A 25,797-nucleotide genomic window follows, 5' to 3' on the forward strand; every position below is an offset into this window, starting at 1 on the left:
GAGTGTGTCTGTGTCCCTAAGAGTACGGGACGCGCAAGCTCTACGCTTCTGCCCGACATACTTTTTTCGTTACACCAGTTTAAGGGGCTGTGAAACACCTTCTGAGGAGAGCACATTTACTCGCTCACATTGAATTGTGTTGTCATGAACACCTGAGACAAACATATTGCACTTCTACACGCAGCATAGAGCCCACAATTATATACGCGCGAAAGTTTGCGAGCCCATTCTGGTCACATTTTCATGCTCGCAGCCTCCTCCATCGCTCGCACATGACAACATAAGTTCAGAGGTGGCTATACAGGTTAGATCATTTGAGGCGTCAGGCAGCTAGCATCGCCGCGGCCAGTAAGGCGCGTCGCTCCAGCGGGTCAGGAAGCTCCGCCTCCAGCGGTGGGGGAGGAGGGCCACATGGGCGTCCGGAAGGGGGCAAGGGGGGCGGTTGCCCCCCCCCCCTGGAATTATGGATATTATTTATCCACTAGTTCCTTTTTGGTGCTAACCTACCACCGCCCCCATCCTCGGACATCGGGTGCCCCCTCCCCCCTAGAAAAAGTTCTGCGGACGCCCTTGAAGGGCCGGCTAGAGTTCAGTGAGGGCCATCCTTCCAGCGCGCTATACGTGACAAGAGGAGAGGAAAAGTAGCGAAGACGCTGACCTTAAATTTTGTCTGTTGATTACTCAGCTTGTACAAAGCACAAAAAATCCTTGTTGGAGAATATTCGTGCAGCAGCGTCCTTTACCATCCCAAGCATACCGCGACTTTGTTAAAGTCCATTTCAGGGCCCTTTAAAATTGAAGTCATGTGTGCCGTGTACCTTAAAGGGCACCTGCCCAGGGTCCGGACATTTTTAAATAACAAGCCCACTGCATAGATGAGGCATCGAAGATAACCTCTGCAAAATACTAGAGCAATGCACGCCCCGAAAAGCTGCAAAAACTCAAATCAAAGCCCGCTCGTTCTTTCTTTCCACAAAAATGTCCCCGCCCCCTACTCTGAACCCGTTTGACGTCATGCGGGTTACTCTCGCTCAAAGCATTCCATTGGTGCATCGTTCTGACTGACGGGAGAAGGTTGGGCGTAGCCTTGGCGTCACGTCGTCTGCGCAACGCTTTCCGCAGCACCTTTCGTTTTGTCACATGACTACAAACTCGCATGAGGAACAAAAGAAAAAACTGCGGAGGGAGCGTATGGCCTTGAACCCTAGTCATAAAAAGTAAAAAATATATAGTAAGACTGAGTGAGCCGGTCCGCCCCCCGCCGTGATCACGTCACGAGATAGCTCTCTGCGCGCGCGCTCCCTTCTCAGGTTTTTTTTCTTCCATGCAAGCCCCCCAAAACAAGGTTTCAGTTACTTGTGTAATACAGCCTTTCCCTCCTCGCCCACTTGACCGCTCCGCACGCACACCGCTTATCCTTCGTTCATCTTGCCTACGCCTTGACTCCAAAGAACGACATGAGCTTAGGAGCGGAGAAAAGACACAAACACACTGAACACAAACACACCTGGAGAAAAGCAAACGGGCGGTTGCCGGGTCTGCGCGTCTCCGCGCGTTTCGAACAAAAGCAGCTTCCGCCCCTCCGGTCGTGAAACGATGGGGAGGCCTAAAAAAATGAAAAGGTGGTTCGCTAACTGGGGTTGACAAACAGATGTATGAAAGGATGCGCTCGCTAACAAGTTTAGGTGGTCGAGCCGATCGCGCCTCTCGATCGTTCAGTGTGCGGAGAAAATGCAACGACGCTGTTTCGTCGTTGGATGCGCACGCAGCGACTGGAGTCGAACCACGATCCGGCACACATTTCCAGGAGATTATGAGTTGAGTCGTGTCTGGCGCCAACGCATCGGCCTTCCTGACACAACGGTAGAATGTGGTGGTTTACGGAAGACACTTCGCTCCGGACAACTACATCCGCGACTCAAGCAACTGGGGAGAGGAAGGACAGAGAAAAAAAAACGCGCTTGTTTGTCGCTTGTTTGAATAGACCGCGTCTCTATCGCATTCATCGCCACCACCCGGAATATCCTCTACTAGAGATACCATACTAGCAGATGTATAGGCAATAGACAAACAGCGATCGCAGCGCCGCTGCCATTGAAAAGCTTTGCTTCAAACACTAACCTTTTATCGTTGCTATTGTAGCTTTGCGTCATATTCTCCTACTTTTTTTCCTTCCTCCATGTCCTCCTATAAAGGGACGAAGGCAGATCGTTAAAAAGGAGTATCTGTTCTCGCTTCGGCGAGCGCGGCTTCTGTCGCTTCTTTTTGAGCAGCGTCCGCTCCGGCGGACGCAGTTGTTGCTGCGACGCGCGTCTTTTCTATCCTTTTTCTCTTTCCTCTAATCTTTTAACTCTCCTCCTCTATCTGCACGTGGCAGCGGTGGTGGCTTGGCTCGAGCCAGTAGCAGGCCCGTGCAATTTCCTCTTCATCCTTCTCTCAGTCACAACAACAACAACAAGCGCCATTATTGCTGTTCTTAATTGTGTTGTTCGCCGTCGGCTCGCTTTCCACCGTCCCAACCACAATGTAAGTGTCGGCTAAAGCAGTTTTGGTACTTTTTTCTTGGAGGAACTGAATGTCTCGAAGCGCATTTTGGCTTAATTTTGCGTGTGAACGCTGCGCACGAGCCGACGCCGTTGTGCGCTCCATGGCTTTTTTCGTTTTAGGCTTATCGAACTTGGCTCGAGCCCGCTAACGCTCCACGGCATTTTTCTTTTAGGGCTAAACAAACCTCAAGCCGCTTCTGCCTGGGTTTGAGTCGGCGAGCGCTCCATAGCATTTTCTTTTCAGGCTAATGGAACGAAACCCGCTGGTGCCTGGTTTGCCCTACTCTCTGTCTGCGAAAATCGTAAGTACGTTTTCTAGGCCTAACATGTGGCCATGGTTGAGGGCTGGGGGGTGATTTCGACTACGTTGGGTTCTTTTCCGGGTGCTCATATTTCGCTGCATTCGGGCGTTTCTAAATTTCGCCTCCATCGAAATGCGGCTTTCACGGCCGCGATCCGATCCCGCTACATTGCCCTCTCATCTGCAGCGCGGCGTCTGACGGGCGCGTGGGGACGCAGTGATAATTAATAAATAATGGTGGTTATTGCCGCAAGGGTATCGAGGCGAAATAGCGCCAGGGACATTGGGTGATCTCAGGATGAGAGATTTACAGCAATTAAGTGATGAATAGAGTAAAGGCTGGTGTAAAATTGCGTGAAGTAATTGAACAACTTCAAAATTGTGCGCTGTTTATTTAGATAGCTCAAAATTCCGGGATCATAACTGTTCACTCTAAAGAGGCCAATAGTGGACATCAATTTTCTTTAAAAAGTTAAGTGTTCTTGACAGTGGGATTAATGAATCCGGTGAAACGAAGAGCTTAGGGTGAAGTTGGGTGCACTAGTGTACATCTGGAATTTGTGCCCTCCGGTCGTTCTTGCATCGATTATACTCAATGGCTGTGCTCACATTTATCACATACAGGGCAGTGGTTTACTTAGATATCAGTGCGTCCAATGCTAATGGCCTAGCTGTCCTCAGTATTATCAAAGCCACTGAACAAAGCATTTTTTAAGCTGTTCCTTCCAGTCACCTGCATAAGGCTTGATAATTGAGCACACGGGGTGTCTGTTTCTTCATCCCTTGCACTTTGCCACATTTCAGTTATTTTGTGTTTAATGTGGCATCTGTTGTGAAGGTTAGGAGTGCAGGCAATACCCACAGGTTCCGTATTTTGGACACAGATGTTGCCGCCTTGTCAGCTTCATTTCCATTGTCTCGGGACCCAACAAAATGTTATTTGCAGGCCTTATTCAACGACTCCGCACTGTGTTGAAAGTGGCATGCATATTTTTCCCTGCACCCCAAAGGGCTGGAACAGCACTATGCAAGTCTGTGTGTATGACAGTTTTTGATATTTTGTTTTCTGGAATCTTGTAATACAGCCGTGAGGATTGCGAATGTTTCATCAATGAATCTGTGCTTTTGGATCCATCGGTGTAAAACTCTCAACAATTGTGTTTTTCTTGAAAGGGCAGAAATAGCTGTTGAATAGCTTGCAGTGGGCTATTCCTCTGAGGAACAGTCAGCAACGATTTATCGCATTCAGTAAGCTGAAGAGACCATGGAACTGGTGCAATATTCATGCATTTAGTGGGGCAGCCATCAAGGGGCACACCAGTTTGATTAGCTAGAGTTCTCACATATGTTGAGGCTGCTGGTAAGTTGGTTTTTCTCGCATACAGCCTGAACAGGTGATCCCTAAGCAATTTGGCCTTGAGGGTGTTCATCATCGATAGATATGTTTGCTGTTTCTATAGACTCCACGCATTAGTAACAATGTATAAGCTCTGAACTGGACTGGTTCTGAAGGCAAATGCACCTTGATGAGCTCGATCGAGGAGTCATAAGGCGGATTCTCTTGTGGATTGGTACACTATGAATGCATAGTCTGTATTCTTGAAAGAACCAGACTGCGGTACAGTCCAAGCAGGTGGTTTGTATCGGTAACTCAGGAAGAGCATGACAGGGTTTTTAAAATAGTCACTGTTCTTATGTCTTCCTTTCATGCATTTGCCACAACCTGTTTGTGTCTTGCACTCTTCAACATAACATCTCTCATGATGCCACGTCAAGTTGTGTCATGTACTTTTCAAGATAAAAAAGAGAGGCAGAACCACTTTTATTAAATGCATACTAGTAACGGCCTCTGGTCAAGGCTACTGGTCTATAATTTCTAACAGCTGAGGATCTTTTTCTTATTTTAGAATGTCACCATTGTCATCTGAAAAGCTTTCTCTTTTCTGGTTCTTTTATTTCGTCATTTCTCTGCCGAACTCTATGGATTTTTGTTAATGCACCTCTTTCAATGATTTCGTTGGCAGGCAGATATGTGTTTACTGATAATTTTGATGTTTGCAACTTGAATGCAGTTTGCATTAATCACCGCGAGCAGTGCAGCAGTCTGTATACACCTGAATTTTGGCCCCATAAAACTCATTTTTTGATGGATCCTATGGGAAGTTATGCAACTGCTAATATCAAAGAGCTCTGGCTATGATAAGTGAGTCAACAGCGCCGCGTGCAGGCATTGCATAATGCACACGAAGCCTAAAACAGAAGTCCCTGAGCCGCCAGTTCATTAGCATGGCCGGTAACCAGCTCTAATTTTTTGTTCTTTAAAGTGGTGGTCAATAGAAGTGGTTACATAGACATCCGGCTGCGGCGAATGTGCCAGCGTTTTGTGTGCCACACGGTAGCACCATCCCTTCTTTGGCACGTGGGGAGCGCTGGTAGCTTAGTTGAAGAGGCGGCAAGGAAAGCCAGGGGCGCTGTTGTTAGTCAAGGAGTAAAGAAAGGAAAGTGGCTGATGAGGGACGCTCCTCAAGACCCGTGTGTGCCTGTCAGTATCAGCCATCTTAGAATATGTTACACTTTTCTTACAATGCGTTTCTTGCTTACATCGACTCTTTATGATGAGGTAATGTGTTAATTTTTTTTTTACTAATACCATCTTGTTTTAAGCGCCACATGGTTTTAATGCATGTGTCATATACGTCTTTCTATGTGGCTCCTCGAAGTTGCCGGTATTCTGTTCCTCCAAAATCTAAGCATTGGCATCATGTTAATGACATGTGCTCTAGGTGTGTATAAGCTGCTAGTGAGGTTATATTCGTGCAGTAAGCTTTGGATTAGCCTGCTTTGCAGGTTTGTACAAAATGGGCTCTACCTTGTGGGTTTCTGCAGAATTCATCGGTCAGGACCTTGCCCACCGGTGCTAAGACATGACTGCACTGGAGTTAGTTTTATGCAAGAAATAGAAAAAAAATTTTGACCTCCCTAGTTTTATAGTTTGTAGCTTTGTAACATAGCTGGTGTTAATAACTGCTATAAATATTCACTTCTTTTCACTTTTTGTTCCAAAAGTAAGTTTTCTTCACCGTTGAACTGCTCCAAAGCATTTTGCTGCCCCAAAATTGCTTCAAATGCTACTTTGGCTGTTGAACCCCTGATACTGTAATGAGCTCCTGTTTTCCCAAGATTGTCTGCTCAATAGCCTAACTGGTCTGCTTTCTTTCTCTAGCTGTTCTTATTTTATTCTGGCAGAGTCATTAGACTCGAATGGACTTTTATTTCCCAGCATAGCCCACCAGAGTGTAGGGAGAGTACGCAGGAGCATATACAGTGCATCCACACGCTTGTCTCAACCACTCGGGTGGAATGCTATGCTGCATGTTGGTTGTTGGACTACGGCGTCCCTCATAGTCTGAGTCGCTTTGGGATATTAAACCCCCATAACCCACACCAAACCAAAAATTCAATTTTTTGAGTAATAGTGCATATATATTTGGACCTCCTGTTTTATTAGCCTCAGTGCTTTTGCTGTAGCCAGCTCGCTTGATGGTGCTTACCTGTGTGATTCTTTTCATTTATAATTCTATGTCTTTCTCAGTCTGCCTTATCTACCTTGTACACTGTGAGTATTCCAGTACCCTGTGCTTTGCAGTATTTTGTCAACTGTCTACCTTCCTCCTTTTCGTAATTTGTCAAGATATAGCGCTTTCCTAATTGTTATGTCGTTACCTGAGCTATGCCGCAGCTTGTTCTCTCACTTTGCCCATGGACTGAGTTCATGCGGCCTCCAGAGCATGAAGGTTTGGCCGCTGTCGACATGTCGAAGTGCCTCACTGTGCAATGTTGACATTTCTTTGTAGGGATGGCTGCAATGGCCCATTCATCGTTGTAACATCAGAACGGTGGAAGTGTAGAGGGCTCTGCAACAGAGGATTGAAAGCCTGGTAAGTCCATGAACTTCTGAAGTTCCGAAGTCCCAACCGCTGGTTGCCACGAGCCAACGGCCTAGGTCCTTGGACGCGCCGAATGGCATGGGCAGGGGGACAGTGTCTTCATATATGAACGGTGTTTCGTGTCAGTGGGGCTCGTAGGTTCAGTCGGTCAGGGCGTCGTGTCTAGTTGGTCGCATCCGGGGGTCAGGGCTTGGGACGGGGGGGGGGGGGGGAGCAATGGTGAGGTCGGTTTGAGTCTGAAAGGCTGGGTCAAGCTGGGCGACACAGGCCAAGGACTCACGGCTGACGACCATGGCTGACACAAGACGCCAAAGCTTCATGACCAGGATAGGATGCCGACGATTCCCCAGCACCTCGCACCAAATGTCACGCGACAGCCACCCGAACAATGAGGCACGATGAACTAGAGATGATTTAATGGCCGCTGGCCTAGTACAAGTGCTCCGTGCCGTGCCACTGCCAGCTTCCTCTTCGTCACACATCATCATCACAATATGCTCGCTCATTCACCATTTACACACACTTCCTAAGTCGGGTAATCACCTTATCCTTTGGGAAATGGCAGTTCTCTCTTGAACAGTCTCAAGTGTGCTCACAAATCAAAGCTAAAAATTAGTGTGCTGGGTGCCAGGCCACCGTAGCATACCTGGAAATGGGGCAGGTGTTCGGCTTACAGTGTTAGCTGCTCCCCAGAATAGAACAGACGCTGAGAAAATACCATCCCTGAACCTCAAACCACACATTAGGGACATCATTCGAGAGCAATGGCATCAGGAATGGAACACAGTAGTCGAAAACAAACTACCCGCAATAAAGCTGAGAATAGGAAGTTAAACTGCTGAAAAACAAGACACATTCAAAGAAGTAACTCTGTGCAAGTTGAGGATAGGACACATGTATAGCATTCCTATATTCTAACCAATGCCTCGGCACCGCATTTTCTAGGTGCATTGACCAGCTTACTGTTGTCCAAGATTTAATCGTGTTGGAGGATAGAACCAGAATGGTGGTGCCACTTTCCAGTGCTGTACATAGATCAAATACCTATGTACCTGTCCTTCTTTCTTGGTGTGATGATCAAATATTTCCTTTAAAAAGAGTTTTTAAGTTTTTATCAAAAGTAGGTTTGCTGCATGAAGTTTCTTAACATGGACCATAGCCTCTTCCTAATTTTTGAGAAGATGGCTGTGTTTGTTTCTTGGTCAGAAATGTCAGGAGCCTTGCACTCTTTGCCCAAGTAAGAACTTCCACTACGGCATCTGGGTCTTTGAAATCTTATACACGTGGTCTTTCAATAATTTCTCCACATCCCGTATTATAGTGGAAATGAATTTTTTTATGCCTTATGCACCACATTTTCTTTTACTGCTCTTAAAAAAAACTAGCAAAATAGGCTTCGAACAGGTAAAAATAAGCAAGTACAGTTAATGTATTGGTGGCTAAAATCAAGGCAAGAGCAGCAGTGCCACAGCTATGCCAGTTGCGCCAATCTGTGCGAATAGCATGATATTTGTTAAAATTCACCATGCTGCACCAAAATCCCACAACTAGCCGCGCAAGTTTCCAGTCAGGTAGATTTGGTGAAAAATAACACCCGTGTTGGCAACCTGCAGTTTTGCCGTTGTGTCGGATGTCGCCAATCCAATCCAGTCGCGGAGATGCAGCAGTGAAAAGGCACATGCGTGCTTGGTGGGTATGCTGAGACGCTCTTTTGGTCGGACTTTTATTTTACTTTGATGTGGTCATTTCACAGCTGCTGCAAACACTGACGCTGCCCTTTGGACAGGTGCATGTGCTGGCTAAATGGACTGTGTCGTCGTTTGCATTGCTCTAGTTGAAGCGACATAGGGCACTCTCACCAGTTAGTGGGTCATATTAAGAAAGGCTTAATACGGCCACTGGTAGTGTGTATCTCCAAACAAAATTAGTGGCAAAGAAAGCCTGGCGCATTGTTGTTCCTGAAGAAAGGGTAACGAAAAAAAAAATGGCTGATAAGGGACAGTGCCCAATAGTCGTGTGCAGCTCTCAGTATCTCTCAGACATCTCAGGATACGATACACCTTTCCTGCAGTGCATTTAATGCTTACATCTAGTCTCGACACTACATGTTTTGAACGCATGAACTGAATGTCTTTTTATAAGGCTCTTTCAAGTTGCCAGTACTCTGTTGAGCTAAGAAGGCACTGAACATTGAAGTCATCTTAATGAGTACACTCGACAGATATAAGCTGCTTTTCCTGCTCCAGGAGTTGCTTGAAATCTTACTTTAGCTGTTGCACCTTGGAGCCTGCAAGAGGCAGCTTGTAAGCAGCTAGTTTTCTTCACTGCTCTTTATATGTTCTGTAACTGTTGCAGGAATCTGCAGAAGGTGGAGAATGTGGACTGCAAGGGCTTCCGGATGGATCTTCTACATTGCTTTTTTTCATACCGTGGCCAAGTGGTCTCGCCAGTGAAAAGGGAAAAAAAACTGGTGATCACCGGTATGTGGTTCTCATTGATCACTTTGGTCAGGCCTGTGTGTGGGGCCTTCTAATTTATTAGTAAGCTATCCTTTAGTCCATTACTTTTGATGTGTTAAATTACTGCTAATCTGTCATTAGTAGAACACATGCAGTATTGATATTAAGTAGAGCTCTGAAATGTAGTGGGCCAAAGCGTGTTAATACGAAATCTTTACTAGTCCCATGAGGAGAAAAGCCGGCAGAGTATGTGTGTATGCTCAGGTGGTAAAGAAAGCCTCAGTGATGGCAAGACGTCTTCAGGACTTCATCATGTGGCAATATGGCACACACAGCAAGGTGAGCACCACCACCGCTCTCTGAGTTCAGTGAAACCATGTGATGGTTCACCACGTGAAGTGGGATAGTTGAATTGAGGGTTTAAAATTACTCCAGTCCAAAAAGTCAAAATAAAAAACTTGGAGGACAATGCATTTCACTCACCAAGTGCCAAAATTGGCCAATTGGCCAATACCACTCAGAACCGTGTGTTACACACATGCAGCAGAAGCTGGCATGGAACTGTTGCCTTGCGAGGGCTGGTGGCTACAGTCGTGGGTTTTGACAGTGCTGTCCCTCCACGTACACAGCCATGGAAAGGGCAAGGGTTGGCTAAATCAACTAAGAAAAGAAGCTCTCAGATGTTTCTTTGCAGGTACGATTGCAAAGCAAACACTGGTTCCCACCCGCTACCTCGCCTCCTGTCCAGCTTCTCTGTTCACAGTTTTAGGCAAGGTGTGCCATCACTTTTTGTTTTGCTACTTTCTCAGCATGGTTTGGATAGTGCTCATCTCCATGAAAGCTTGAATTGAAATAGAAAAAAAAATTAGGTGTTTTAACGTCCCAAAGCAACTGAGGCTATGAGGGATGCTATAGTGAACGGTTCCGGAAATTTCGACCACCTGTGGTTCTTTAACGTGCGTGAACATCGCACAGACTCGTGTATGTGCGATGTCGGTGCTGCATGAGTGTAAGGCAGGGTTCTGAACAGTAGTCACCAATCTCGGCACTTGGCAAGTGAAATGCATTTTCATCTGAGCTTTTTGTTTTGACCTTTCGGGCTGGAGTAATTGTGAACTCTGATTTCAACAATCCCACTATCGCTGGCTTTCATTCAACTCAGGAAGCCGGGCGATGGCATGGCCACCAGGGGTGAATCTTTCCTTCGATTGCTCGCCTGTCCCAGGTTGTGCATGTACCAGGGGGTGCAGGTGCAGTGTGTTGCATAAAAGTGAAGTGAAGACTTTGGATCGCATAGGGATGTAGTGAACTCTCACTTGACTGAAGCCCAGCAGACTGCATAGAAAAGCTTCGAGTGAGCCTTCTGAAGTCTGCACATATGAATGCACAAGTGTTACAATGTCATGCGCATATCATTAAAAACACAAGCAAGCAAAATACAGAAGAAATGCAAAATTTTTGTTCTGATTGTCATTTAGACTGTGTCTGAGTTGTCGCTGTCACAGGAGAGGAAGAACAAGTTAATGATACAGTCGTGCAGTTACAGCGTGATGCTGGTGTTAAAATGGCAGAAGTGACAAAAGCCCACCGATTTCTTACGAACTGAACCCTATCACTGTGCTGCGTAATCCTATCTGCTGATACCAGCATGCCAGCCTGTCAGCTAGTTGGCTGATTTGTGCATGGCACTGCAGCTGTGCACTAAGCGGTTGTCTGAGTGTTCCCAGTTGCTGAGTAGGATAAATTGTCATATGCAACAGCTTACTGGAGAAGCACTCTGCAGCACAAGTGGCACTCTGTTTTGAGCCACTGTGTTGTCGCTTAGCGTGGCCTAGCTCGACATCCTTGGCACGCCTAGCAAGCATTCGAGGGGCATGGGCCCTGCAACTTTGTCAACGAGGCGAAAGTGGCTAGGAACACTGTAAAGTGGATGCCAGGGCATGCAGCCATCAGGGGCAGCCTGTGAGGCGATGCTATCTCCCGTGCATGTGTCATCTGGGAAGCAGAGGGACACTGGCAGTTGACAGTCTCTATGGACACATTCTGCAAGACTCACGAGCAGGAAGACAGTACCCTCTGCCACATTAAGTCTTAATAGGCAGTAGTCCATCGCTTGGAGACAGCTACAATCCAACACATATCCGCTCCTTAGTCTAACGAGCAAGAAACATCCGTCCGCTTACACAGTAAATGCCTAAACTGCGGCCAACACACGACTTTGTGTCTTGTAAAGTTGGCTTGTCAAGGGAACATAACAGGGCCAAACATAAACAATCCTATGCAGGAGCTTTTCAAGCTTTGCTGTCCAACTTGCAGAGCAGGTTCTGATTGCAGATAGCTGATTGGCTGGTTTCTTTATGGGACCTATCATTTTTATACTGTTAAGCTAACAACAGAGCGAGAGGCGGGGCCTACTTGCTTGTGCACAGTGCTTAAGCGCTACACTTTGAGGGATGAGCACAGAAGACTGACAGGATGGAGCTCGTACTGACAACTGTTTCAGTTGTTTCAAACAGTTGTCAGTTCGTGCTTTGTCCTGTCTTTGTTGTTCCTTCTGTGCTCGTCCCATGAAGTTTGCACGTAATAAGGATCACATAAACAAAGTGTTCTGTACGTACACAAAACCACGAGTGCATTTAGTAATATTTGGTGTAATCGTGAAGCTAAAAAAAAATTGAAACTTTTCATTATAGAACCAAGTTTGTGCTTAAAACTAAACACAAGATATGGCCTATTTTTATCCCCTGAATTTTGGATAGAATGAAAGCCAAAAACAAATGGCCTTGATTATATTTCACTGGCTTCCATGCAGGCGTGAAATGTTGAGACCTTAAGTGGAGAAATCGCACCACAATTTGCACTTCAGACACAGAAAAAAATTTGCTGTGTTTATAGATGCGAAGGCAGATTGCATGCCTAGTGAAGCCACAAGTTTCACCATGGGGATATCTGCAGGATGTTTATGTATGCATGATGCATAAAATTTGCTTTCCGTTACCCTTTGCAGCAGCAGTAAATTTCTCTCAATGCGGATTTTGGTAGACATCATGCCAGCCAGTAGTCGAACATCCTGGAATGGCAGGCTCTCGCAAAACTTGCTGTTGCAAAAGCAGTCTGAAAATATGGTTTGCTTTATTGTGCATGCACTGTAATCTGTTGTTCCACAGGGTGTCCCAACTAACTTGGACCAAGATTTAAAAAAACCTATGCGTTCTTCAGAACTGAAATGGCGTGGATCTTGTTAGGGTTCGTCTAAAGTTACAGTACCATATTTTTGCTCGACCTACTTGAATAAACAGTCGAGATAAATTAATTAACTTTTTAAATGTAGCTTGAAACGTTCAGGTGTCAATAGGAAAGTTATGGAGATCCACAAACATTGTCCAACCCAGGCATTGCCAACGAGACAGACTTAGCATGGCCGTTTTTATTTGGGAAAAACGAAAGCCCGCGGAGTTAAAAAAATACCACGTGACAGCGCGCTCCGTGCGCCCGGATGCGCCGCGATTACAGCGCTCTCGTCCGTGCTTCATGAAACAACTTCATCATCAGAAACAACTTGAAATGTAAGCAAGGCAGATGGACTGTGCCAAGTGAACAGTGATGGTGCGCTTTCATCGCTTTCAGCCAGGGCTATTTTGTGTGAGCCTTTGGAGGGCATGGCTGAAGGAGGTGGGGATTTTCATCTCGTTTAGCGCAAATAACAGGGATAAGGAGAAGATGAAGGCAGATATATACATCTTCATCTTTTCCATCGTCCTGTTTGTACTAAATAGCATGAATGTTATGTCAGAACACCAAACAGCCAAACAGATGGCAACGCTTTTAAAGGCAATTGTTATATTACAGTAGTGTTGAAAATGTTGAGAGTTTTCGATTGTGTGTTAAGGCAGTTTTGCGATTGTAGGATTTTGTTTTTTTTAGCTCTTACACTATCCCAGCAAGTGCTGCTTTTCCCTCTTGAACATAAAGAGTGCACAATAAAGGTAGCCCGCATAGGATCTCACTAGAGACGACATGAAAGTAAGGTGGATGGGCTGGGCCAAGTGAACAGTGATGGTGTAGTTTTTGTTTTCAGCCGCGGCTCTTCTGTATGCGGTGTGGCCCTCTTCATAGCCATTCGATAATAGATGGTCGGACATGTGGCAATTTTTTGTCTTATTTACCGCAAATGATGACATTGTGTTCCTTCATGCTTTTATATGTGCTAAATAAGATCTGTGTTATGTCAGAGCAACTGGTCCAAGAGTTTACTTTCTTAAAGGTCATCTTCATTTGCGAAAGACCGAAAAAGTGGGGCGTTTTCAATTGTGTGGTAGGGCACTTTTTCATAATCGTGGGATTTTGTTATTTAACTATTACACTTTTCCCTAAAGTGCTGTTTTTCCCTCTAGAATTTGTTGACAGGTGCATTTTTTATGCAGGGCACAGCTCTCCTTGCGATGTGGTACTTGGTAAGTATTTATGCTTTTCATTGATTTATGAGTCCAGGGATGAGTGCTGAATGCTTGCATTTTATTTTTGCATGAACCTTGTGGTCCTTCTCTCCTTTTTTATCCCAGCAGTTGGTTTCAGGTCTCTTCCATTTGTAGAGAGCAGTTGCCTGCCTTCCATAGCTCACCAGCAGAAGTGGCATGCGGCCAGGGTTTGAGCGGAAATCCTGTTTACCATGCGCAGTCCGCTTTTCACTTTGTTTTTCGGATTATTGGGTTGAGGTGGTTTTTGTTTTTTTTTTTGTGCATAACCCGGTGCTTGCCATGATATCTGACATCATGCTAGTGACATGATCTTGCCTGCAAGTTAACCTTGGTGACATGTGAACTGCAAAACTGGATATGCATAGTGAAGTGTAAAAGTTTCCTTGGGTGGCTATCTCATCTTTTTTATTGCATGCGTAATCACAGCACTTCACTCCAGAAAGACAGTTGCATTGTTACTTGAAGATATCATAGACAATTGAAGAAAAGCTACAACACTGGGGGATAACATCATTCTTCTTGGTTCCAACCCACTTTAGAAGTTATCTGCCGATGTGTGTGCTGCACTAGCTTGCAACAAGGAAATCAGGAATGTGCTTGAACATGCCCTGTAGGGAATGCAAGACGTCAGTAATGGAATAGTTAATGAGCCACGCCTGGTAACGTCCATCTTAGACTGGCAGTCCTGCACACTGTAAAAACATTTAACGGATGTGATTTTATAGTCTTTGCCCTGGGAACTCAAACCTTACTGAAATCTTTATGCTTACAACAGAAACCTGCATTCGAGCTCTGCAGACAAGTCTCTTTTTTTATGAGCATTAGCTCTTATTCATCACGTTTCTCGATCTCTTGGGGTATGCTACCACCTACCTCCCTTTGGCGTGAAATTTTCCAAGTCCGAGGAATTCAAGATGGCAGCCCCTGTAGTAAATCGATATAGCAACCCAATTGGTGATTGATTGTTGATTATTAGTGATCGAATTGATGATTGGTGCCATCACTGATTTTGAGATGCCATAATTAACTAGTCACATGACTGTTCAATCGCTTTTAACTCAGTAATTATTGAGGCATCATAAAGTGAATTAGATATTTGGAATCCTCTCTATGAGTAGAACAGGTCAGAAACCAAAATTAGCTAATGAATTTTTTTTATTGTGGTTTAACGTTCCAAAGCAACTCGGGCTATGAGAGACGCCGTAGTGGAGGGCTCCGGAAATTTCGACCACCTTGGGTTCTTTAACGTGCTCTGACATCGCACAGTACACGGGCCTCTAGAATTTCTCCTTCGACATTCGGCCGCCGCGGCCGGGATCGAACTTGCGGCTTTTGGGTCAGCAGCCGAGCGCCATAACCGCCGTAAACATAGACTCCTGCAGAAAGAACAAACGCTACTAACCTTGCAGCCTGCACAGCCAAGAATAGAGGGAACAAATGATCGATTGATTCAGAATCATAATTGCTCCAAAGGAAGGTGATTTTCGAAGCCTTCATTGCTGGCACCTCTGGTCTAGGGAGTCAGCAGCTTCTGCTGCCCGGCTTGTTCAACCAGCTGCTGCTGATCGACGACATGACAGCTGGACAGCTTGGCCACCTACTGCACTGTGTTGGGATTTGCTATGTTTAGCACTCCTGTGCGCTTTCGGCGAGTTCATGTTGATGTAGTAGAGGGTGGGTGTTTGCGCCGCATCGGGTACATGTCTCATATAGAGACGGGTGGATTTTACTTAGTATGTGTTGATTAGGGTAGGTGTTTGTCTGCAGCAGTCTTCAGGCCACCGACTGCTGGCTGTTTAAGCTTTTGTGTGGAGGAGGCTAGCATCTTCTTCCTTGTGATCTCGTATTGTCCTGATGGCAGCCACTTCGGCATCCAGGGAACCAGCCGGCTGGCCCACTGCTATGTCGTGTGCGACGACTCCAACTTCAGTGCGGATGATCTGCAGAAGCTGAGCTTCTGCCTCTGCCACACGTGCGCCCGGTGCGCAAGGAGTGTGAGCATCCCGGTGCCCGTGTACTACGCGCACCTTGCCGCCTTCCGCGGAAAGCACCACATTGCCAGCAAGCTGGACGTGTCAAGCCACTGACTGCAATTTGCTGGCAGCGCTGTTGTGCAAGTCAGTATTTTTCATATTTTGCTCTAGTCACTACGACCAAATTCACAATAGGGCATTGAGAAATCTCCGCTGCAGTAGTTCGCTGAAAGTTGGCGGACGATAGCAAGTGAAGGCCTGGATTTGGAAGTAAATAATGTGGTATTCGAGTTCGGCTTTAAAGTGAATAGCAAAACATGATAACCGCTAATAGCTCTGAAAGCTACGGTCGAGGTTTTGCTGAGGGCGAATGTTTACTTGAACTAAGCACTGAATTTTGCAGTGCGGTGACGGGTAGAATCTGCAATTCATAAAAGATTGGTTTTGACTGAGTGTTAAAGTTGGCATTTTTAATGATACGTATTGCTTTTTGCTGTAACCTAAAAAGAATGTTAACAGTAGTTTGTGTGGTAGTGTCCCAGATAAAAAAAACAGTAGCTCAGCATGGAAAAAAAACAATGAATTATAAAGTATCAATTTAATGTTTTGTGGCAAAACAAACTGTAGTCGCGACAGCAAGCCGACTGTGCGAGTGAGTTTAGAACGAATATGGGTGACCTGCAAGTTCCAACATATTCTCATGCAAAATGACGCCCAGGCTCTTTACTTGTGATGTTATCTCTATGTTATTAGAGCCAATATACGGTTGATATCTAAATCTGTTTTTTTGTTGCGAGGACGGAATAATACGGCTTTTGTCTTGGAGGTATTTAAAATCAGTGAATTTTAATGCTGCAGTTCTTTATCAAATCGAGTACCCTATTAGCTTTGACTTGCAGTTCGGGTAAAGACGGGCCGGAAAAAAGTAAGGTAGTGTCATCAGCTTAAATTATGAAGTGGCTATTTGAGTCGATCTTAACTATGTCATTAATGTAGATGTTCAAAAACAGGGGACATGGAATACTGCCCTGCTGGACACCGCAACGGACCGTTCTCAGTTCAGACTTAAAATCACTAATTTGTACCTGTGGCTGGCGATTCCGCAAGTAGCTCTTCAGAAGGACTAAAAAGGTACTGCGAAATCTGTAAGCTTCTAGGTTTTCAGTAAGAGTTTTTTGGGTAATGCGGTCGAATGCCTTTGAAAAGTCAATAAATAATGCAAGCATGTACTCTTTACGTTTAAAGCCTTCCAGAATTCTTTCTGGAGGAGCAGTGCACATTCTGTAGACTGTTTTTTGTGAATCCGAACTGATAGGGTGTAATGATGTTATGTTTGTTTAGAAAGCTGGCTATTCTCTCAGAAATAATTTTTCTATGCCCTGGAAGAATTAATATTGGCCTGTAGCTAGACATGCAGGCTCTATCACCCCCTTTGAAAATAACGGAAACTTTAGCAACCTTTAGTCTTTCAGGGAAAATGCCTGTTAAAAATATTAAATGAATTAAATGCGTTTTAATAGGGCTTATTATGTGAAGCTCATGCTTTATTGGAGCTATCTGGAATCCGTCAACATTGAAGCTTCGGCTGTTCCCAAGTAACAAAAATGTAGAAATTTAGTTTGAACTTCCGCTGTGGTTTCTGGCGAAAAGAAAGCACTATCGCGTATGCTACATTTCATTGTCTATTGAATGCGTGTCGTGTAGGGCTTGAGATGGAGACAAAATACTCGTTGAAGGCGGTGGCTGACTCATCACCCGTGACAGATTTTTTATCGATTGTCATTGTGGAGAGAAGGGAATCTTTGGTTCGGCTAGGATTTTTTAAAGAATTTATTCGCTTCCAGAGCACATCTGTTTTACAGTGTCAGTGTTAAATAGATTTTCAATATTCAAAATAAGACGCCTTGCTTTTGCGGAGCAGTCCATTTGTTTTGTTTCTGTGCCGCTTAAAAGCTTTAAGGTTATCAGAGCTTTTTGTTTTTATGTAGCGTTCATAGAGGCATTTTTGTCGTTGATGGCTTTTATAGACTCTGCATTGACCCATGGCTTGTGAGCCTTTCACGGCAGGAGTTTTTCTACGTAGGGAAAGCAGCGGAAATTAATACTTTTAACTTCTCTTTGAATATATTGGCAATGCCGCTGAGCAATCCATTTTCCCACTCTGTTTTAGATATTTCAGAACTAAACTGCTGCAGAGTACGATCATTTATGTTTCGATACCTAATGGAAACCTAATCGGCACGCAAGGTGTCCAGCCCCACGGCTGCTCATTCTTGCTCACCACGCAGAAATACGCGAGGAGGTTTCCTGGAAAACCACATTCAGTCTTGTATATTTCACGAAAAGATAAAACGTAAACCATATTCAAACATATCGCTCCGAGGCCGCAGATTTCAAGAGGTGATCGTAAATACGGCCCTTACTGCTCCTGATAAACACAACTATCAAAGGTGAACGCTGCTCTTGCATAAACTGATACACACTTTATTCTTGTACGATACCAAAGATGCAGCCAATCCTTTCACCTTAAACAATTTGTGAGAAGGCCTTTTAGAAAACATAATCCCTTCGATACTTTAGGACTGCAATGTGGATGATGGAGATACAGCGAAAGCTGCAGTTCCCGTCGAAACATTTCAGCCCCAGACATCCGACATGGCCTGGAGCAGCAACGACAGCCAGAAGCGGGGACCTCGAGCTCTGCTCTGGAGTTGAATGACTGCAAGCCTACAGGCATCGTGTGGACAGCAATTGAAGGTACAGGCTTTTAAAATCATATGAGCTATTTAGAGATTTCTCGCTTCGATGCGTATTTGTGCTGCGTGTTCAATAATGACAGGTGCAGCGCATGCTACTCTGGAATAACTGCTGCGCTTACCACGACACAATATATCAAGAGCTGGATTTTTTAGGCCTCCGCTAAACACAAAATGTTACGTTGCTGGAAGGCTTCTCAGTGTAAAGCAATGCCTCACTAGGTATTAGTGCTTTCATTGCGATATTTTCAAGCCTGATTGATGCCGTGCAAGTACTTCAGCCCAGTACCTACATGCCACCAGAAGATGCGGTCGCGACAATAGTTAGCAAATTAACGGTATGAAAGCACAGTGCTCTCTAAACTAGCATTATTTCTCTCCATCTTCATGCCGTGGTGGAGAAGTGGACATGGTGAAACCGTGCATGACTTTGCAACACCGCCGCGTTACTGTGTGTGTCACTGTTCACGAAAAGTTGAACATTTTACATGAGGGAAACTGATGTATTTTGGCTCAGTGCGGAGAGTCAGCGTGCGTAGTTAGAAATATATATTGATGTGCGGAGATAGACAGGTAGTCCAGTATATAGTAAGAAGTTGGCACAGTTATTCCTGACTATTTTCCAGTCAATTCGCACAATTTACAGGTGAACCAGAGCCAGAACGAACGTGTAATATTTAGTAATTGATTGGATATGCTTAGAATTCACATTTAAATCATCTATACGTCTAAGTTGTGGGCTCGATGAATAGAAATTCTAAAATTAAAGTAACAGTGTTCAGCGCAGACTGATGGAAGTTCGCTGGTGTGTTCAGGCCCGGAAGCGCCGATTTAAGACACGCTGAGTAACTGCATCGGTTGCCTGTCTTGCTGCGTTTTTTTTTTTCTCGCACAGAACTCTCATTTGCGTTCCACGTGGCTTCACATGCCCTAAAATGGACCGATGTGGGCGTCATGCTAGCACGGCCGCTTTCCAGCTCTGTTCAGAGCCCATGCGATCTCTGTCAGAGGACATACAGTACCTTTCTGCGGCAGCCCGATGAGGGTTAGCACAGTTTTTTTTTCTACATATATCCCGCATTTTTGTTTTATTCTACCTCAAGTACCCGGCAAGAAACTGCTGCCACGTTCGCTTTCTATTCCTGCCGTGGTCATGTGGGACATCAGTAGTGTGCGGGCAGGCCCATTTAGGCTTGCCCACCTTATACCTGTGTAGAGCCCGCATATGATTGCATCTGCCCTCATGTGCCCGGCGGGGAACCCATGTGAGCAGCAGCAGGCGTTCCCACTTTCCAAGCCCACGTCGGTCCTTCTGACAACTTCAGTGGTTTCTACGGGCAGCACCATTCGGGATAGCCCAGGTTTGCTTGTTTAAAGGACACATTTGCGTTGTATTCACCTTCAAGTACGCATGCATTTATACTGATGTCAGCTGGTCTTCGAACTGTGGGCACGGTTAGCGCTTGCCTCATCGATAGGCGATCCATATAGGATGAACTTCCCTAAAGGGGGCCGACGAAGGTTTCCGAGCCGTTGTCCCAGCCCCACTAGCCCGTTTTGGAACACAGGGGCCCCACATTTTGTAAAACTTGGGCATGTTATGCTATCAGGGAATCTCATGCTGGGTTAAGGTGCGCCAAGAGTGGATGAAAGTTGCTTTTCGAGCCCAGCGCCGGTTGCGCAAAACCAGCCGCTCTTCCGCCGCACATTGAAACAGAAGAGGAAAAGAATTCTCCCCTGTCATGCAGCTCTTTTCTTTCTCGCCCTTATGACGCCCATGAGAAAACTGTGACTACCATGGGGCACTCTAATGTGCGCAGAGGGTGACATTTTAACGACCACACAGCTAAGCGTATCTCTCGATAACAAGAGAAACTGCTCCCACTCTTTTGATCCCGACCGCGGTGGCCGAATTTCGATGGAGGCGATATTCCGGAGGCCCGTGTACTGTACGATGTCAGTGCACGCTAAAGAATCCCAGGTAGTCGAGATTTCCGGAGCCCTTCACTATGGCGTCCCTCATAGCCTCAGTTGCTTTGCGACGTTAAATCCTGATAAACCAAACCAATTTTGTTATGGAAGGAACCTTAAATACAACATCCAGCTGCTACTCTCAGTCTTAACCATAAAAACATTACCTGAAATCTTATAGGCTATCATTTCATGAAGCGTCGTGACATTTGTGACACAAAGTAAATACGTAATACTGGAAATATAGGAGTTCCAACAGCACAAAGACAATGACTAGGTGCCACTGAGGCTGTCAACTTGTTTTCAGCAAATACCGTACTTGCCCAATTCTAGTGCGGGCCTTTTTTTGGGGAAAATACGTCTCAAAATCGTATGCACGTTCGATTCGAGTACAAACCGTAACTGCCCCATAACTGCTCATCGTCATCACCATTATACGATGTGAGAGCTCACTAACCACTGGCAACAATGGGAGCATGCTTGCTCATCGTTTTCTGCGTTGCAGGAGCCATTTTCAACCGGTGTGGTGCTTGTCATTTCTGTCGGTGAGCATGGCACAAAAAAAATTCACGGGACGAACCGCCTCGCCTCTGTTTTGCTGCGTTTACGACGCGAGTAGCAAGCTATAGCGTCGTCCGCAACACGACGGTGGTGTTCTCCGGCAGGCTCTCTGTGCAGGCTCTCGTTTTTGAGAATGGATGCGGCCACGAAGAGACGTCGTGTCCGCCACGAGAATAGCTTTAAGCGCAAAGTTAATCTGCATGCAGAACAGAGCGGCAATAGGCATGCTGTCCGTCATTTTGGTGTGCCAGAGACTTGTGTTCGCGACTGGCGAAGACTGAAAAAGTCAATCTTTGAGTGAAAAATGTCAAGCAAAGGCCGCCACGGTCCGCAAGCGCGGAGGTTTCCTGATCTTGAAGATGAGCTGGCCGACTTGACGCGACAGCTTCACGTGGACCACATGCCCGTCACCACGGAGTTGCTTTCAAGAAATGCGGAATTTCTAATGCCATAGACGGCACTCAAGGCGAGATGTTGTGGTTGGAGAGTTAGAAGAAGCTGTCTGAGAGTGACAGTGAATGAAGTTCGGGTGAATAAAAAGCCTTTTCTCACCTCAAAACAGAAAAACGGTTGCAAATTATTTTCATTCGTGGAAATCGCATGCACGTTAGAAGCGGGGCTTGTAGTTATTATTTTTTTCGTTACCGATATCGGGCGCGCATTAGAATCGGGGCTTGAAATTTTTTTTTGGTGCTGTAAATTGAGTGCGCGTTGGAAACGGGGGTGCGTTTTAATTGGGTAAATACGGTAACCTCTCTTTTTTCACAGCAATGGTTTGCTTATTACTTCAATAGCATTCAAGGCTGCTCACAAAATATTTTCTTTTAATATGAGATATACTGTCCCAGTAGTAGTGAGTGCAAGAAATCTATGTAATTGGTTAATTATGCACACGATGAAGCACATCGTTACTAACGCTGGCTTTTGGGAGTGCATGCATTTAATTCGCCCAGTCTCGACATGTCTCATAACCAAGTGTTTTGTTGGGCCAGTTGGTATCGTATTCTGGAAACAAGCACAGGAGAAGAAAAGAGACGAGGAGACAGGACAGGAGAGACGCTATAGGCAGCGCTTTTTGTGTTCACTATTGGCGTCGATTTTCTTGCATTGCAAGTGTAATTTTCAGGCATAAGTTGTAATCACACCGTACACTGCTTTCCACAGGCCCGGATGCATTGACAGAACAGCAGTTGCACTTACTGGTCCAGGTGTTGTGGTCGTGGATCAAGGCTGATGCCCATATCAAGGAACACGCAACTTCCTTCTGCATTCGTGTCATCATGGTAAGCACCGAATGGACGCAATGTGCATGTGTCTCGCATGACTCAGGTCGTACTCAAACGCTGGAACCTCACTCCTAGGCCTCACTTGGTGGGACTGCTCTCTAGTTCGAAGTGAGGGCATGGTCTCTGAAGTGAGGAATTGAGAGCAGACTATGTCCCTCGCAGTGCACCACGCCACTTCGTCAAGAGGAGTGGCGTGAAGGCGCTACAGGAAAGTCCATAGGTAGAAGCAAACAAAGAAATTTTTAAGGGCGAGGGATGGTTGATAGAATACGACCTCCCACTTGTCCTGGTGTCTACAACCCGCAAGAGGCTGCAATACCCCTGCGGGGTTTTGATAAAGAAGTTGTGCCGCGTCATTGAAGAGCCGAACACAAGCTGACGGGATGGTCCTCGAATCCCGGCAGGAGCACAGTATAAAAACGCGCGCAAAAAACGGAGTGGTCCACACCGCTTTTTATTTCATGATGACTTCAATGAAGGGAGCGCTGCAGTCCAGAAGTGGAAGGAAAGTATTGCGTTCAGAACAACAACCAAAGAAGCCACGTACTTTAGTGGCAAATTGGTCCTTAAAGATAACACGATTATCGGCTGAGTTCAGGTGCAAGATGATTGCGGTCATAAACATGTGGTGTTCAAAAAGTAACGCGTGCAGTTTTGACGAAACGCTGTCCTGAAGTTATACACAGGGTATTTCACTTTCTTTTTTAAAATAGGTTTTTGAGTTGGAAGACCACTTTCTTTGGCATAGCATTGCCAGCGGTGTAGTACATCAGAGTACAGATAAGACGTGCTAACTAGCTGGTTGCTTAACCAATATTGAATCCTTAACTTTTACCTCTTATTGTTAGGCTTCATAATTACTGGCGGGTGTGTAGCCCACCAAAAGTAATGTCCATATCAATTCTTAGAATTTATAAAACGTGGTTATTCTTGGCGCTGCGGCCCAACAATTTTGTCTATTTTGACAAGTTACGTGCTCTGGAAAGGTTGCTTTGCCTGGATGCTTCTCGAGAGCGCATGTATTTGGCTTGACGTACCCAAAATTTGTTGTATTGCGGTGGGTGGAGACCAGCAGGGGACATAAAGTGTTGAACGCGGCATCGTGGTCTGGTGACAAAAGCGAGAGGTTCGGGCTTCCAGCGCTAAGCTGCGTTAAAAGTGCTTTGATACTAGCGAAATTGCGTATGAAGCAGTGATGGTATGAGCCCAAAGCTATAAAATTGCGAACTTTGTTTAAGGTGGTCGGTTTGGTGCAGTGAGTGACAGCGCAAAGTTTGCCAGGGTAAGTAAGAACGCAGTCTTTGGAGATGACATGACCAATTATCATCAGCATCGTAGCTCCAGAGGAACACTTTTTCAGGTCGAGTAGTAGCCCAGCCTTAGTAACACCCGTGAGTACGCGCCAAAGGCGCCGTAGATAGGAAGGGAAAAAACGACAGTGACATCCAAGTAACATAGACATGGTTCCCGTTTCAGCCCGTTGAGAATATCGTCTATCATGCTCTTGAACGTGGCTGGGGCATTGTTTAGCCAGAACGGCGTCACATTGAGTTCATACAATCCATTTGGGGCGAAGAAGGCAGTTTTCGGCCGGTCAGCGGCAGCCATCGGAACTTGGCAGTAAGGGAAGGGAAGAAATATTCTGCACTTCCTGCACGCAATCCAGGGCACTGTCGATTCGCGGTAGAGGAAAAACACCCTTGCGAGTGTGAGACGGCGGTAGTCTACGCAGACTTGGATGGAGCCACCTTTTTTCCTCAGGAGGGCAACAGAAAAGGCAGAAGGGCTGTTAGAGGGCTGTGTGATGCCGCTCTGAAGCATGTCGTCGACACTGTCGCTGATTACATGGCTCTCAGTGGGCGAGACGCGGTACGGATGCTGGCACAAGGGGTCGTGTGTACCGAAGTCACTTTCCCTCTCTTCTTTGAGCCATTTGAACTGCTGCTGGTCGGTCCCATTACAATAGTAATGCTCTTTCGGGCAACCATCATGCCTCAATACCTCACTGATGAAATGTGTGGAAATATAAACGAGTGCAAAATCCATGGCCTCATTGAGTTAACGGAATGCAGAGTACCGGTAAATGAAGAATACTGTCCATCACATGTCATGCAGTACTCTAAGTACTTTCATTATATCCGCATACAGAACACAGACTACTGTTCTAAATTGCTGAAATACATTAACCACCGCCACAGGGCTCAAAGCCTGTCAGGTCTGGAAGCGTTCGATTCGATAGCGTATATATAGAACAGCGTCAGCTTGTGTATACGTTACACTGTCATTATATACAGAAAAGTCATCATGAATGCTAACATTGCTAGTTCCGCTCGCGTTCTTTCCTGGGTTCTCTCATCTCGCATTCTTTTGAATGTGCTCATTAAGAGGCCCTGGATGGTTTAGATACTTCCGCTGAGAAGCAATGCCATACATGTACAACATGGAAGCTGGCTGAGCGAAGCACAAAACGCAAATGGTAAAACCATTGGGTGTCTGCAAATGATTGCCTAAGAAGCTTAAGAAATGATTATCAAGGAAGGCAGTGGTAAGAAAAGCGGAGATTGTCGCAAGCATCAAGCATTCTTGCCATCTCTCCCCTGAAGAAACGAGCAGGTGATGGTGTTTTTTCAAGCAACGCTAGGTGACTTTACACGAGCGGTCTTTATAAAGATTATACTGTAGTTGACGATAGGATGTGAGAAATGAGGACGACAATTTTTGTTTGCTTCATATATTAGACACCTTCATCAACTTGGTAGCATTACTGCAGCGGGAAGCAATGCCCGACCACTGGACGAGTAGTAAAATAGACAAAATAAAAAGAGGAAACAGCTGCGAAAACATAAAATGAAAAATCGCTAAATGTGCAGAAAATCCAGTTTGATATAATTGAAATGTTTGTCGGGTACAAAACAGTTTAATTGTGGGACGATGGAGGTAGGGGGCTGAAGAAGTGGCGCGTGATGACAGATAGGTACTGGCATAGTCCTTCAATGCTTTTATGGTCATGAAACTTCTCCGTAACGCTATGGGAGAGCTTCATATGTTGACCGCGCCTTCCGCGAGGCGGCACTACAAGTCCTGTGGGGGCAACGACGCGAGGTAGCGAGCGTCTCTATGGCTGCGAGTCTACGGGTAGAATGGGACTCCGGCAATGCGGCAGCAACTATTTTCTCTTTTCACTCTGCCTTCGTTTACAAAATAAGTACAGTGTACGTGACGTGCAAGCCTGTGATGCCGAATACTTGCTGCGTGACGGGTTGCCGCTCCGGCTACGGAGGTACGCAGGAAAAGGCCTCGCTGTTCTGTCTGCCGAGCGACGCCGAACAGCGTAAAATATAGAAGCGGGCGATACCCCCACAGGAAAGCGGTGGATTTCGCTTCGACTCCAAGCATGTACGTGTCTGCGAGAGGCATTTTGCCCCACGGATTCGGTCTTACGAGTTTATGATCGACAGAGAAGCAGTGTCGCTGCAATGCGCGAGAAACCGAAACTCAAGCCCGGCGTCGTCCCACGGA

General features: G+C 45.8%; 1 protein-coding gene and 1 long non-coding RNA gene across 2 annotated transcripts in view; both read left to right on the forward strand.

Moving 5' to 3' along the window:
• LOC149356851 (uncharacterized) overlaps positions 1-25,797 on the forward strand; it is a 305,537-nt gene that overhangs the window by 252,515 nt on the left and 27,225 nt on the right. Inside the window, exons 3-4 of the mRNA XM_089576445.1 lie at positions 18,345-18,461; positions 22,157-22,275. Coding sequence (XP_089432571.1) covers positions 18,345-18,461; positions 22,157-22,275 — 236 coding nt within the window. The remainder of the gene's footprint in view (positions 1-18,344; positions 18,462-22,156; positions 22,276-25,797) is intronic.
• On the forward strand, positions 2,392-9,662 carry LOC149356854 (uncharacterized). Its single transcript, XR_016291703.1, has 5 exons — positions 2,392-2,526; positions 2,791-2,848; positions 6,702-6,785; positions 9,150-9,274; positions 9,518-9,662. It is a non-coding gene; the product is annotated as an uncharacterized LOC149356854 (long non-coding RNA).

Source organism: Amblyomma mixtum, chromosome 3 (assembly GCF_055824585.1).
Source record: "Amblyomma mixtum isolate Tamu chromosome 3, ASM5582458v1, whole genome shotgun sequence".
Lineage (NCBI taxonomy): Eukaryota > Metazoa > Arthropoda > Arachnida > Ixodida > Ixodidae > Amblyomma > Amblyomma mixtum.